The 15654-nt window shown below is 42.5% G+C and overlaps 1 protein-coding gene across 1 annotated transcript in view; it reads left to right on the plus strand.

The window, feature by feature from the left end:
• The window catches only part of LOC121333510 (amine oxidase [flavin-containing] A-like), a 34935-nt gene extending 19281 nt beyond the window's left edge, over positions 1 to 15654 (plus strand). The window contains exons 5-15 of the mRNA XM_041399903.1: positions 879 to 970; positions 3667 to 3808; positions 5337 to 5486; positions 6467 to 6626; positions 7840 to 7936; positions 9242 to 9295; positions 10226 to 10283; positions 10692 to 10789; positions 11939 to 12050; positions 13343 to 13405; positions 14364 to 15654. Coding sequence (XP_041255837.1) covers positions 879 to 970; positions 3667 to 3808; positions 5337 to 5486; positions 6467 to 6626; positions 7840 to 7936; positions 9242 to 9295; positions 10226 to 10283; positions 10692 to 10789; positions 11939 to 12050; positions 13343 to 13405; positions 14364 to 14519 — 1182 coding nt within the window. The 3' untranslated portion in view covers positions 14520 to 15654. The remainder of the gene's footprint in view (positions 1 to 878; positions 971 to 3666; positions 3809 to 5336; positions 5487 to 6466; positions 6627 to 7839; positions 7937 to 9241; positions 9296 to 10225; positions 10284 to 10691; positions 10790 to 11938; positions 12051 to 13342; positions 13406 to 14363) is intronic.

Consider the following 15654-nt stretch of genomic DNA (forward strand, 5'->3'; position numbering starts at 1 on the left):
TGTACGTATTTTCTCATGACAGGAAAAAATATTCCATGAGCTGGGATATTAGAAGGGATTTTTTTCCCCTTTCCTCATGACAGCATTTTGAGTAAAGATGATTTTTTTTTTTGGTAGCTGCCTAAGCTGGGCTCCAGTTTGACTTCACAGTAACTTTATTTTTAAAGTTCAAAATATAAGCAGTACAACTGCAGCCCCTGGAGCATTATACTCTCTTTCAAATATTCATCAGTTTCCATAAAATCTAGCAACAAACCAAGGGCTTATCAGAATCTCCAAGTATAACTCACTGTACTCCTGCAAATTCCACTGGTTTTATGTAGTTTTGCAGAATCAAATTTATGTATTATACTACACTTCTTTTTGTCAATAGTACATTTTTAAAAAGATTTAGGGATCCACATCACATTACTCACATGCAAATAATTATTATTAAGAATTTAGCTGCCTCAAATATTTAAAAAATATCTAGACATTTTTTCTTACTCTGCAATTAGCAGAGAGACATAGGGGCCTTTGGATATTCGTCTTGGAACTGACTGGAAAAAGAACTTTCCCCTCAATTTCTAGAGGACACCAAGACAACTAAATTGGAATTGCTTCTGGACAATTAAAAGCCAGATGAGTCCCAACACAAGGATATGGTTCACTGGTCAGCCAAAGACAGATTTGGTGGTCATGGTACAATTCATGCCCAAAGGAGTGAATGGAAACTATTCCATTTAGTGAATTTGTTCCAAATTTATGTCCATGTGCAGGGGACAAAAGTAACTCCTGGCCAACATATCAATTAAATCTGTGCACATCAATTAAATCCAGCACACCAGGCAACGGTGAAGTACTGAATCATTTTTTGGGTATTTCACTTCTGTCTCCAGATTCCTGTTGATGCACCATGGGATGCTCCACATGCTGAAGAATGGGACAAAATGACCATGAAAGAGCTGATAAACAAGATTTGCTGGACCAAGTACGTAACTCTTTACCTGCTTTGAAATGCCAGCTGTGGAATGATAGTGGCTTTTTGGCAGGGTCTGTGGTACAGCTGAGTACAGATCAGGAGGTGTTTGAGATCTAGGAATGATGAATCTGACTCCATGTTATCAGAAGGTTAATTTATTATTTTATGATCCTATATTGTGTTAAAAACTATACTAAACTATACTAAAGAATACAGAAAAGATACTTACTGAACGCTAAAAAGATAATAATGAAAAACTCGTGACTCTTTCCAGAGTCCCGACACAGCTTGGCACTGGTTGGCCATTGAGTCAAAATAATTTACAGCAGAAACCAATGAAACAATCACCTGTGGGTAAACAATCTCCAAACACATTCCACACAGGAGCGCAACACAGGAGAACCAAACGAGATAAGAATTTTTTTTGCTTCTTCTGAGGCTTCTCATCTTCCCAGGAGAAAAATCCTGGGCGAAGGGATTTTTCAGAGAATGTGAATGCGACAGAGATGGGCCTTGGTTGGCTGGCAGGTGGCACCAAAGGTGCTGGAGGAGCCTGGGGTTTGCTTCAGCAGGTCCCTGGACACAGCAGTGGTGGTGTGGGCTCTTCCCACCTTCCTTTTCACTTTAAACCATTGGATCACTGAAGTCCAGCCAGCTCTCCTGGGGCTCTTTGCCTTACAGTGCAGTTTCCCATGAGACCCTGACATTCAGGCCCTCGAGGAGGATGAAATCTGCCCTTCCAAATTCCAGGGCTGCCATTCTGCTGTGTGCTGTACTCCTCTCAGGATCTTAAACTCCACAGTCTCATGGCCACTACAGCCCTTCACCTTTGCATCATCCCACAGGTCCTCCTTGTTTGTGAGCAACAGATCCAACAGAACATCCACAACAGCTGGTAGGAAGAGGGCTCAAGGTCTTGTATCATTTATAAAATGACTGGTGTGTTTTCTGTGAGGGACTGCACTGTACAAATAAAAAAAGGAACAATGTTCAATACTTTGAGGTGATGACAATTGGAAATTCTCTTACTTTCCCTTCTCTTTTCAATCATTTCTCTTTATAAGGCAAAGAGAAGTGTGCTCTTATGAGCAGTCCTGTCCCCACTTGCTGTGCCAGCCCCTCTGCTGTTCTCTAACATCTCCTCCCTCCTATTCAGTGTCTTTTATTTGTGTGGCTGTGCTCTGTTTGCCCTTTCATTCTGACTGCGGGTTAGTGCTGTGCCTGCAGCTTCCTGACCAAAACTCTCCATTTGAAATTCATTTTTATGGCTTAGGTCTTGCTCCAGCTCCATGGGATATGCTGTACAGCCATTTGGACTTGCTCAGGCTCCCTGTGCCATTGGAGTTTTCTTTGCAATTAGTTTTATGAGCCTTTTGCCTACAGACTTGTTTACTTTGAACTGCTGTTGCAAGTGCACTGTCTCTTCTTTTTCCAGTTTTTACTGCTGCTTTTAGCCATGGAGCTGGTGGAGCATAAGCAGGACTGGGTTTGTAGTGATCCCTCCTTTAACAGACTTCTCTGTTGGGCAGCTTCTACTGCCAACGTTGTCAGTAAAACATCCAGTTTTAATGGATGTGCTCAGCTGAAATGCATTCAAAACTCAGTAAAAACCCATTTGAGATCTTTTAGCCAAGCCACATTTTTCTACGCACAGTTAAAAAACAGTGCTTAAACAGAAAAGCTCTTCACAGCATTTTCTGTATGACTCAGGGCCAAGATTACAAAAGAAGATTTGTTTGCCCTGTGTTACAGATCAGCATCTACTGATCCTGGAGACTTTTTTCATATTTCTTAGGCCTGAACCTGCTGCAACTGTTTAGTGTCTTGGTGCTCTCGGAATTGTCACAGAGGACTCTTGTGTGCAGGCTGTTTTCATATCCTGGCTAGTGAAATAGGGGTGAATGGACTTCATACTTTGAGAAATGAAGTTATAAAAGTTTATAAGTTACATATTTTAGCCCAGATAACTTGCAAAGTTCCTTCCTTTATCAGATGATTATAAATTCATGTTGTTTCATGAAGCTTCATTGAAGTCAAAGTCCTTTTACCTTCTTTGCAAAATGATCTCAATTTTCTTACAAATCTGTGGCCACAAATGCAGGAAATGTGAATAGCCAGATCCTCTGGTGCTGCTGCTGTTCCTCTGTTTATTTCAGAGGAGTTATTGTGGTAGACAAGTGACCCTTTCCTTAGTTTTATTGCAATGATTGCCAATTAGGTTTTCTCTGTCTGGGTTATTTACCAAGTCTGATTCTTGATTTCACAAAGGATCAGTGCAGCAGTGTTGCATGACAGGTAGGGAATGTCTGGGCTCCGTGGCTGCTCAGTCCCTCAGGACCCATCAGACCCTGGAACTGATGTGCCCAATGAGCTTGCCATGAAAAATGGAGAAAGGTTTCACTAACAGATGACAAAAAATGTTCTTCTGCTGAAAAAAATATTTATTCTGATGAAATGAATAGCAGCTGGGAAGGTATTTAATGGAGGTGAAATCAGAAAGTAAATAATTTGGGAGGGAAGGAGGTGCTGGTAGAAACCCATTTAAACAGACTCACCACAGACTGAAAAATTAAACAAATATTAATCAACTTGACTTTTCTGACTTTGGGAAAGCAGCCCTTGTTTAGTATGGCAAATAAAATCCTGAAAGCAGTCAGGAAGTCCTATTTACTGACAGCCTTTTCCTGGTCCTGTGTCTCACGCAGAGCTGTCAGAGACTTCGCCACGGTCTTTGTCAACGTCAACGTCACGTCTGAGCCTCACGAAGTCTCTGCCCTCTGGTTCCTGTGGTATGTGAGGCAGTGTGGGGGCACATTCAGGATTTTCTCTATCACCAATGGGGGCCAGGTACAAAATGTCTCATTTCCTTCCTCCTCTCTTGAAACTGTGATGAGCAAGTGCAGTGTTGTACCCATCAAAACCCTGCAATTAATGAAAAGATGAGGGCATCAGAGAGAAATGTTTTCTCATGGGGTGATACAGCCCTGTCAACTAACTCTGTTTAATGCTTATTGTTAATGTTTTAGGATTTTATTAGCTAAGATGTGAAATAAATTGGGACTATTTAAGGAATTGGGGGCTTTCTGCATTTACTTCAGCAGTTGTTGAAGTTGTTGCAGTTGTGTTGCTTTTTTGCCGATTTATTTTCTATGGGTTATTTGAATGTTTACAAGAGTTCAGAACAAGTGTACTTCAGAGTGAAATGTGGATGTTTCTTTGTTATTGAAGCCTCTAATGACAAGAGTTGGAGGTAAATAGCAAAAGGCCCTTCCTTCTTGGGTCAGCTCACATGGCAACAGTTTCCATCAACATCTGTCCATTGTGGTAAGAATAGACAATCACTTTTCAGGAAGGATGTAAACAGTGCTGATGCTGTCCTGTGGTAGGAGACAGACCTGGCTAAGAGCCTTCCTCCTCAGGAGCCCCTCAGTTATGTTTGCTGTCCCACATCAGCAGCTGCTAGATGCTGCAGCAAGAGTTAAAATTAATCCCAAGATACTCGTAGCTGAATGAAACATGTAGAAAAGGGAAAGCTACCTGGGAAGAGAACTTATTTTCTTTGTAGCTGGATGGAAGAAGCTGTCTTTGTTCCTATCATGCTTCCTTCTTCCCTCACCCCAGTCAATTTTAGTTGAGCAAAAGCACTAAGGGTTTCTGGCTTAGTGGCCCTTCCAAGTCTTATAAACCTGCTTGGGCAGCCATTTCAGTCTTGCAGCACTAAACTTTATGGATCCTTTCCTCCCTGCCAGTACCAGCATCTTACACTTAAAAGTGAGCTGCTTTACCTCCCGCTGGTGGCTGGCAGCTGAAAGAGGTTTCAGTGCTTCCCCTGACCTCTGCGTGGACATTGCAGGGAAATGTGTCATAGATTGTGCTTTTTTCCTGGCAGTGCTGTCTTTGTGTCTTCCCAGAGAAGACACAGGGAGAAAGCTCATTACCTTGAGACCAGACTCAGCTAAAGATCTGTCTTGTTTCTGGGCTGGCACAGCATTTCACTGCAGAGTTGGTTTCTTTGTCACACTTGAGGGTTTTGGTAGCACTGTGGTGGGTAAAATACTCAGAAAGTGTTTTGAATGAAATGAAATGTTTATTTTTGCTAGAAAGCCTGCATTATATGTGCATGTTCTCCGGGCTTAAAGAGTCTTTAAGCCAGGTCATTAGGGAAGCCATTGCAAAAGTGGTTTAGCCAGTAATCCTCACTGAGGCTCAGGTTTATGCCTTCGCTCTTCTGAAAGTCTGAGTGTCTTTGTGCACCCTAAGGACTTGAAGATTTGGCCTGCAATTTCATGATGGTGAGCAGAAGTTGTATTCAATATCATTGTGATTAATGCTGTTGATTTTTTTGTCCGTGTTTCTTTCCTCTTTGTTGTTTTAGGAGAGGAAGTTTAAAGGGGGTTCCGGTCAGATATCAGAGAAAATAATGGAACGCCTCAAAGGCAGAGTTAAACTGGAGAGACCTGTGATCAGTATCGATCAGACAGGTGATAATGTCCTTGTGGAGACTCTAAACCATGAGATATATGAGGTAATTCAATCAGAATAAGAGTGGAGCATGCAATTAGTAGGGGAATATATCTGCTGTATCTCTTAGGCTGCTGTAATCAGGAAGTATCCATTTGTGTGTGTCTGTTTCTTGGACTATGCTGATTCTCCATGGAACCTGCTTTACAGATTTATTTATGACTGGCTCTCTTCTTGGTGTTCTGCTACTTGGTTTCTGTCATTACTCTGACTTTTCTGCCTTAACTTTCTATGTCTTTATGTATTTTTGTGTTTTAGTTCTTCATTGAGACCATTTCAAAGGAAGAAAAAATAACCTTCCTGCTTGTGTCTGCATTTGTGGTTTGCAGCACAGAAAAAAAACCAAAAAAACCAACAAAAAAAAACAACATTTCAAACACCTTTAGTAAGATTTTGCCTCTGTACTCTGGTGCTTTGAAATGCTCCATCACCCACGATGACCCACAGTGGCACCCATGGGGCAGCAGCAGCCCCACCAGCCTGAGAGCACCTGAGAGCAGCAGTGTTGTGCTTTAGTGTCACCCTACAGAGTCCTGCACTGCTCCAGTCAGACCCAGGGCCTGTGAGAGGGATGGAGCACACTCAGGAAAGCTGGAATCACCATTAGTATTCTTGTCTTGAAGTAACATCCTGTGAATGCGCACAAATGTGATTTTTTTTTTAGTATCTTATAACTGGGACAAATGTGGGTCATATTTTCCTGGAGATAATAAAGGCAGTTTTACCCAGGCCACAGGATGTCTCTTGTGCCATTTCCCCAACTGTCTCCAGGCAAGTTTCACTCTGGTCTGTTTTTTCCAGCTCCATGTTTCTGAAATGGCAGAATTACTTTTGTCACCTGGAAATCTGTGTGTGGGAAAGCCACCTAGCAGGGTCAGGAGTGGGAAAGCTGTTAGCAGCTATTAAGAGTGTCTTCCAAACATGTCCTGTGGGATGAGTTCACAGGGAGGCAGCTCCTTGTGCTGACTTTGTTCTGCATTTCAGGGCAAGTACGTGATCAGTGCCATCCCTCCAATCCTGACAACTAAGATTCACTACAAACCAGAGCTGCCACCAGACAGAAACCAGTTAATTCAGCGTTTGCCTATGGGCAGTGTCATAAAAACCATGATGTACTACAGGGAAGCCTTCTGGAGGAGGAAGGGTAGGTGGGGAATGCAGAGGACTTGGGAACTCTGTGCAAAATTTGAAGTTCTGCTGTCTAACAATCAGGAAATAAATCCAAGGGAGGGTTAAATGTTCAAAACCCCAAAATCAAACATACAGAAAAGCAAAGCTCCTTAGAAAGCAGAAGCCTTTCTCTGAGCTTGAGTGCATGCCTTGTCCAGACCCAAACAGGATCCCAAATCACATAGTAGCTGGCTGAGGTGGGATGACCAAGAGAACAAGCAATGTTTCCCTGGGAAACCTTGCTGAAACCTGCAGAGCACAGAAGCATCAGCTCCCTTCTTCTCCTGCCAGGACACTTAGGTCAGCCAAAGAGAATTTACAGCAGATGACAAGTAGAGCTTCAGGTGCAAGCAAGACCTTTCCCTGATTTTAATCTTCTGTTCTGCAGACTTGATATCTCAGAGGACTGGGAAAAGTAGGTTAGCTTTTTGTTCAGCTCAAGATATTTTTTCCATGCTGTAATATCTTGTTTTTCTCCGCTTTAACTGATACTATTTTCAGAACTATTTGTATGAACAGATTAGTTCCACTTTCTTCCTAACAATATTGAGAGTGATAAGAATATTTCTTAATCAAAGTAATATAATTTTTTGCATGTTTTAGGGCATAACCTGGCCATTGAGATTAGGCAGGAATACAGTCAGGTGCATGCATTGTCTTCTAGGTGATATTTTTTTGCATGTTCATCTGAAACATGTCCTGATGTGGTCCTAGATTAGACAGCCCATGCTTCTGCTGCATTACTGTTATGGAACACCATTCCTAACAATCTTATCACCAGCAAAATCAAAATAGTGGGAATTTGAGCCTGCAATGACCAGATGTAATTCCACTGAGTTTTGTTTTGGTCAAAATCACTCATGGAATGAATCACCATAATTCTGACTAGATCCATTTATTTTTAATGTTTATCCTCCCCAAAATAGAAAGCCAAAGGGACTTGCAGCAATCCACAGAAATTCCTTGTTAGCTAACAATGGAATTTTAATGATTTTTACACAATTTCCCAGAGTAAGAGAGAATATAGAAACTGTTACAGAGACACTTCAGACACGTAGATGTTATTTGTAATAACAGAATTACTGTACAATTCCTTTTAGGGATAATTTCCCCTGCTCATTCCTATCAGAAAGAGTGATCATCAACAAGTTTTTCTAACAATCATCTTGGGGTTTCTTTCCCCTTAGGTTATTGTGGTTCCTTTGTCATTGAGGATGAAGAGTCTCCAATCGGAATAACTATAGATGACACAAAACCTGATGGAACTTTCCCTGCCATTATGGGGTAAAAGCTGCTGGCTTTACCAAGATGTGTATTTCTTCTTGTAAGAATTAGTGGGAGCAGGAGGGAGAGGGGAAATGACCAGGTTACATCACTCTTTCCCTCTTCCACAGCTGGCACAGATGGAGGAGAGCACTTCTGCCAAGCCTCTTGTGCCTCTCTAGTCCATATAAATTTTTGGTGAAGGTTCTGCTACAAACAGCCTAATACAAAGATGTGGTTGGGAAGGAGTTGTTGAATTCTGCTGTAGCCTTTTGTAAGCATTCAGTTCACATTTGTTGTATTTTGGTGGGATTTTTTTTTCTTTTTTTTTTTTCTTTTTTTTTCTGTGGAGTAGATTTAGAAATAAATCCCTGTCTTACCTATCTGAGCCTGTATTTGGCTTATGTTGGGCTTTTATGTTTAGTGCCTGGTCCAAAATGACAACACAATTGTCCAAGAAATCCTCATTTTCTCCTCTCACCACTGAGCTGAGGAACATCAGCTGCTGGAGCAGGGAGGCAGCTGTGCAGTGAAAAAATCAAGGTTCTGTAGAAACTGACAAGTAAAAATGTTACAGTTTGGACAAACAGGTGGGAAAATACATTACAACATTGACTGGCTTTTAAAATAGCTGAAACCAAATGAACAAACAATCTTTACACGTGTTTCCACCATAATCTGAGGTGAGACTGCCAAAAAAAGGCCAATAGAAATGTCAGGCAACTACTCCTTGAGTGTCTGGCAGGGAAAGCTCACCCCTTCTATTGAACTGTACATGTTTATGGGCATGTTCAAGGCTTGAAAGCTTCCATGACCTGAGAGCAGCAGACCTCCTCCAAGTCCCATATGGCAAAGAGTTTCCAGCTTTCTTTCTCCTCATGGATTTATGTGGCTTTCTAAAAGAGTGTAGGAACATACTTCATCCCCTGGATATCTCCACTAGGGTCAGATTGTCAAATCTGTTTCCTTCAAGAAGAGTAAATATTAATCCTTGCAGGATTAATATTTCTATAATTAATAATTAATTAATATTAATTCTTGCAGGAGTGATCCATGACACTGTGCAGTGCCTGTCAGAGCATCAGGCTGCCATCACTCACTAACACCAAGTGACACAGGCAGCTGCCTGCTGGACTGCAAAAGCTTAATAAACTCAGAATTTCAGTCCTTTTGGATCAGACCAATATAGGGAATTATTTAATGTTGAGCTATGATGACAAACCTGCAGCTCATTACATACCAGTAAAGTGCTTTTCCATTTTTAGAGTCATTTCAAGCCTGCAAATCAGCTGGGGTGATGTTCATATACCTTATTTTTGTTTTCAGTTTCATCCTTAGCAGAAAGGCTCTCAAACTGGCCCACCTCAGCAAGGAAGAGAGGTAAGAGTTCAGAAGCTGTAGATATTCAGAAACAAATTGTTTCTCTGGGATGCTTCCCCACAGGAATGTGTGTGAATATGTGTGTGAATGTGCACATTTATACATGATCAGTACAACTGCCAACACTGGAAATTGGGGCAGAAATTGAGATTTTAGCATAAACAGGCTGAGACACTAAAGCTAATATTCATCCAGTTATGGATATTTCTAAATTTCCAAGTCCTGACCACTCTTCCATGCTATGATTTACCAATTCTGGGTCTCTTTGTGAACAGAGAAGATTTTTCCAACCATGTTCCCAGACTACATCTCCACTGAATGATGCTTTAACCCAGGGATACAGCAGTGCTGACATGTCTCCTTTTGGGTCTCCTTCACATTCAGACTGGGTGATAAAATTTTTAAACTTCTGTGTTTATAAAAGTATGGTTTCCCCATTAGTCAGTGAAATGAACAAACAGTACTTTCTAAATGTGAGTTTTGGTACAGTGCAAGTGAAAGGGGAGCTCTGCTTAGGAATGTGAGCAGCATTCTTCAGCTCATATTTTATTCCCAGCTATAGTAAATCTGTAGGGATTTAATTGATTTATATTGCTTTTCTTCTGGTCTTACACCAGCGAACATGAGGATGAATTGGCTCTGCATCCTAAAATAGCTGTACAAAGATTTATTTTTTTAAAGCTCGTTGCCAAAATCAACCTTCATTTCCCATTCCCTGAGTCCATTTTAGATGTAACTTTTAGGCATCAGCATTTGAAATATGCATGTTAAGATAAGAACTTGAAATCTGACTTAAAAACAAAGCCTAACCCAACTTTCTTTCCAATGTGTTGCAGTAAGTTTGGGTTTTTTATAAAAAAAATGAGAGTGGAGAGGTTCCCCCCACACCCCTTTTTTTTTTTTTCTGACTCTGATTTTATTTTCATATAGGAAAAAGAGGATCAGTGAGGCATATGCCAAGGCACTGGGGATGAAAGAGGCTTTACAAGTAAGGAATTAATGCCTGGTTTTGGCTCTGTTGCACAATATTGTTGCTCCTTTGTTCTGGATGATGAGGGCAAAGTTCCTGGCACCTAAAATGTGTACCTAAAATTGCGTGTTGGACCATGCAACAAGGGGAGGGCAGGTCTGAGTACAAGAAGAAAAGAACTGCCAGTCTCACCCTGCACAAGAAAAGAGAAGGCAGTGCATGTTTTAATTTGTATGCCCGTGGGAGACTGGTGTTTCTGTAAAAGCACAAAAAATTGTTTTGTGCAGATGGATAGCATTAGCCAGATGACATGGCACTCCTTTGTCAGGTATTCTTAGCCTGTTATCCCCCTCTTCAAAAGCAATATGTTCTTTCTTTCCAATTTCTCTGTCAGTGTTTCACTGTTTCCTCTGTTGAAACTCACAGCCTGTGCATTATGAAGAGAAGGACTGGGCCACGGAGCAATATTCAGGGGGCTGCTACACAGCCTACTTCCCACCAGGCATAATGCATTCCTATGGAAGGTAAAACACAGATTGCTTTGCTTTCTAATTCACATTTTAGCTCATGTACAGCGTTATACCTTGTGCAACACACCCATGGCATATTTACAGTATGAGGAGAACTTCAACCCTCTTTCCACTCCCCTACTCCCCAGCTAACAACGATATTGCTGTTTGCTTTACTAAGAACAGAGTTTCTCTTATGGCTTTTAAGGAAATGAAACACAGTCACAAAGGGACCTGCTAAAGCCACAAAACTTTTCCCCTCTGGATTATTTACAGTAGTTTGCTATGCAGTATTTGCAGTGCATCCCTCTAGAGACCCCCCCAAGCCCTTGGGGATACACATCTTGGACAGATGAAGGGTGTCCTCTGACTGGAGCATCAGGTTCAGGAGAAGCCCAGGAGCTCCTCACCATGTCCAGCATGGGGTTAGACCCTGCCTGAGCCGAGATCACGTGGGGAGGAGTTGTCCCATGCACAGTCATTGATCTCTTGTCATTTATCCAAACTCAGGCAGGGATGGGTGAGGTGTCTGGCCTGGGGAAGCTGCTGCCAAGCAAACAGGGAAAGCCTAATGGGGGATTAGATGGGACTCCTTACACCAGGCACATTCCCAGTGGCAGAGGGAGCTCAATACCTGCAGCTGGGTTGGCTGGAATGCTTGTGCAGCACTGCAGGGCTGAGGGACTGGATTTGTGACCCTGTGGGGAGAATGCAGCTCCCTGATGCCAGGCCTTCAGCAGCCAGGCAAGTCCAGCCTCCAAACAGAAGCTGGTATTGTTGATCTAGCACTGCAGAAACCACATCCACATTCCACTGTAATGGCAGGATAACAGCAAAGCTGCCATGCAGAACACGTAAGTCTATCAGCTGCTGGAGGCTGTTAGGATTATCCCTTATCCCAGCACTAAACTAAGGCCTGTATTACTTTGTATGGAAGCTGGGAACACTGATTTATGCCTTAGGTTTTTCTCTCTCTCAGACCTTGAATTTTGTGTGCAGAAGCAAGCAGGTGATCCTGCAGGGACAGGTTGTCACACCTCAGCCCAGGTCTGCAGGGATTCTGGAGAGCTGAAGCCCTGTGCTCCATCAAAGCCATAAATTGCTTTTAGAAGGATCATCACCCTCCTGTCACTTGTCACCTGACATTCTCCACTTGTTTTGAAGGATCATTCGCCAGCCTGTTGACAGAATCTACTTTGCTGGCACGGAGACAGCGACCCAGTGGAGTGGATACATGGAGGGAGCTGTGCAGGCAGGAGAGAGAGCAGCCAGAGAGGTACAGACCACTGCTCTGCTTCCAACATCTCTATCAAAAGGCTGGAAAGGATTAAGTACTGCTTGGAGAGTCTGATTTAGTGCAAAGGCTCCTAGAATTGACAGGGAGGGATCTCAGAAAACAATGTGACCGAAGTATTTTTATTTTTTTAACTTATTTAATTGGTTATTGAATAAAGTGAAGCCAAGAATATCAACCAAATCAGAATATTACTGAACTGAAGACTTAAAATAAAGCTTATGCCATGTACTGCATGTCTAGAGGAAAAAACCCCCCAACCTGATGCTGTTTGTAGATACACTACCTCAATTTCTAACAAATTAATCACTGCATGTTTTAAAACTAATCTAAGTCATTTCAAATGCTCACAGCTATTTCCTGTGAAGAAATCTGAAAATCTGAACATTGTTCTCATTTTTGATCTATCCCTTCTGCTTCTCCTTTTACAAGACAGTCCTGTTAACTGAGCTTTATGAAATTGTAATGTGCGGCTCTGATAATGTCTAAATCTCCTCAGAATGACACACATTGGGCTGGGTTCCCAGTCACAGTGAAATCCCTTTATAACAATCTGGAGGGAGGGGGAAAAAGCATTAAAGGGTGCACATTACAGTTGCAACTGCATGGCAAAGCCACGAAGTTGTTATTTAAAGGAAAATCACTCTTTTACTTCCATTTGACAGAATGTCATATTTGCCTTATAATCCTTATTCCTTGCTTCATTTCAAGTCACCTAACTTCTCTTTTCTCCATGCCTGTGAGCAGTAGTTACAAAGACAGTGAGCTGTCTTCTGGAGGCATTCATTTGCTCCCAAAAATCCCCATGATTGTTACAATCAGTTTATTCTCAAGAAAAATCCTTGATGAGCTTTGTACTGCTGGAATAGGTGAGGGAGGGCTCCATAATTCTATGTTGTGAGAGCCTCTGGGTTGCATCTCTCCTCTTTCCATATCCCAGAAGCATCACTCCTAACAGGTTTTGTGTCCCAAGTTCATGGCTGTAATCTCACCTTGGTATTTCTCTAACTGCCTTGAGAAAAAGCGTTTTTGTTTTTACTCAGGAAAAAAAAAAAAAAAAACAAAAAACCCCCAAACAAAGAAACCTAAAAACCATCCAAAAAATATTTAGAGAAGCTCTAGTAGAAATCATTGTACATTTTCTGGTTCAAGAGACTTTCAGCTAGTCACCTTTTATCAATGTCACCTTGCTCTGACTTCCTCTGTTTCTCCAATACTGGAAGTATTGTGGGTTATAATTTTTTCACATGGTACAAATAATTTTTTTCTTCTAGGTACTGCACAGTATGGGGAAGATCTCCAAGAGTGAAATTTGGATGCCAGAGCCAGCGTCAAAGGTGAGCCAGAGTGTCACTGGTACCCAGCCAGGCACACCCCCCTCAGTCAGGTGTGTCCCTATTTCACAGAATCACAGAATCATGAGGGTGGAAGAGCCCTCTAAGATCATTGAGTCCAACCTATGTCCTAGCACCTCAACTCAGAATCTAGACTATAGCACCAAGTGCCATGTCCAGCCTTTTTTTAAACACATCCAGAGATGGTGATTCACCCACAGGCACACCCCCCTCAGTCAGGTGTGTCCCTATTTCACAGAATCACAGAATCATGAGGGTGGAAGAGCCCTCTAAGATCATTGAGTCCAACCTATGTCCTAGCACCTCAACTCAGAATCTAGACTATAGCACCAAGTGCCATGTCCAGCCTTTTTTTAAACACATCCAGAGATGGGGATTCTACCACCTCCCTGGGAAGAGCATTCCAGTACTTTATTATTCTTTCAGTGAAAATTTTTTTCCTAATATCCAACCTATACCTTCCCTGACGTAGCTTGAGACCGTGTCCTCTGGTTCTGTCAGTGCTGCCCAGTGATTCATTTCAGTGATTCCTGTGCACCCTGCTCCCAGGCAAGGCTTTAGTGACCTCACATGCTGATGGTATTAATTTCTGTGACTTGTCCAAGGAATATTGTTACCCCTGTCTGAAGGGTGGGTGACTAAGAGCCAAGTACACTGATCTCAGATCCTGGGGGACTGAAAAATGCAGCCTAATTCTGCCAAGTCCCAGGCCATGGTTTAAAGCCAAATAGAACCTCATTCCAGCCACAAGTAACTCCGTCTTCACTGTCCTGTGGCTGTTCAGGATGACAGAACACACATCTCACAGCCATGACTCTTCTTCCCTGCACAACCTGGGAAATACCTGTGGCCTCCCCAGCCTCAGGGGGGGCGTTTGCCACCTCCCTGCTCACGTGGTGAGGGGCACCCTCCGAAGTCACCATCTCCTCTCTTCCCCCAGGATGTCCCAGCCCGACCATTCCCCACCAGCTTCTGGGAGAGGAACCTGCCCTCGGCGCCCGGGCTGCTGTGCCTGCTGAGCTGCACGCTGTGCCTCACCTCGGTGGCTGCTGCAGGGCTCTTTGTCTATAAAAAGGGACTTGTTGGCCGAAACTAGCGGGGACCAGTGGAAGCTGCACACCCCATCTCCTCCCCTTTTACCAGATGAGTGTTATTTTGGAGAAAAGTGGCATGGACAGCTGGAAAGAGCAAAAAGTTGTTCTCCTTGTGATTTTTCTTTTTAGTCCCATGATTAATGCATCGAATCTACTGCAGTTGCTACCAGCTAAACAGAAATCAATCAACTGTGAGGGTGTTTTTCAAACTTGTCCATTTGTTTTTGGTTGGACATAATAATATCGGTGATATATTTCTGATACAGGAAAGCAAGATGCAAATCACACCTTTTCTGAGTTGCAAAGAGGTCTCAGAGAATGCTTTTATTTCCACTCAGTGTTTTATTTTTCACCACACAGACAGTAAATGCCCTCATGCATTCACCTCAGTCAGCAGCTCAGAACATCCTAGGTTGTTCCCATACCATCCCCACTGCACAGAAGAGATTAGCATGCCAATCAGTCGTAGAATTGCCAAATTAATTTTCAAATGCATTTGATTAATTATTAATCACCGCAACGTGAAACTTAACCTCGAGCTGGATGAAAGGAGGTAATTAGCATGAGGCACAGCACTGAGCAGGGAGAGAGGAGGCATGGCTGGGCTTCATCCTGCCCACTGCCAGGGAAACATCTGTGCACATCTGCTCTGCAGGGTGCCTGCCCTGAGAGCATCCATCCAGCCCAGCCTTGTGCTGCCACAGCACAGTGAAATGAATTAGCAAAGTTGAATTCCCCCGACTTGCAGCAGGTGCTGGCTGTTATTTTCCAAATGGCAGCAGCTTCCTGGTTCCCTGTCCATTTACTGCCCCTCATTTTGCTGCTAATCCACGGCCCCTTCTTCTAATAAGGAGAAATGTATTTAAGGCTCGAATTACTGCCTTGTAAATTACAGTAATTGGATGCATCTGCCTGTTCTGCTCTTATTATGTACATGATACACTTAAAATAATCACTTGAGTGTTTTACGGAAGTCTGGAATGTATGTTTCACAATGTACCATCATTATGTGGTCTTTTTGCCATGAATTTTGAGCATTGTACGTGTCCATGAACTCAGCTGTCGTTCAACATGGGTGAAATGTGCCTTTCAATAGTCCTGAAACCTTGATCTTCTTATAAACTTTTCTTCAGATTC

The sequence above is a fragment of the Onychostruthus taczanowskii genome, unplaced genomic scaffold (assembly GCF_017590055.1).
Source record: "Onychostruthus taczanowskii isolate IOZ18803 unplaced genomic scaffold, ASM1759005v1 scaffold17, whole genome shotgun sequence".
Taxonomy (NCBI): Eukaryota; Metazoa; Chordata; class Aves; order Passeriformes; family Passeridae; genus Onychostruthus; species Onychostruthus taczanowskii.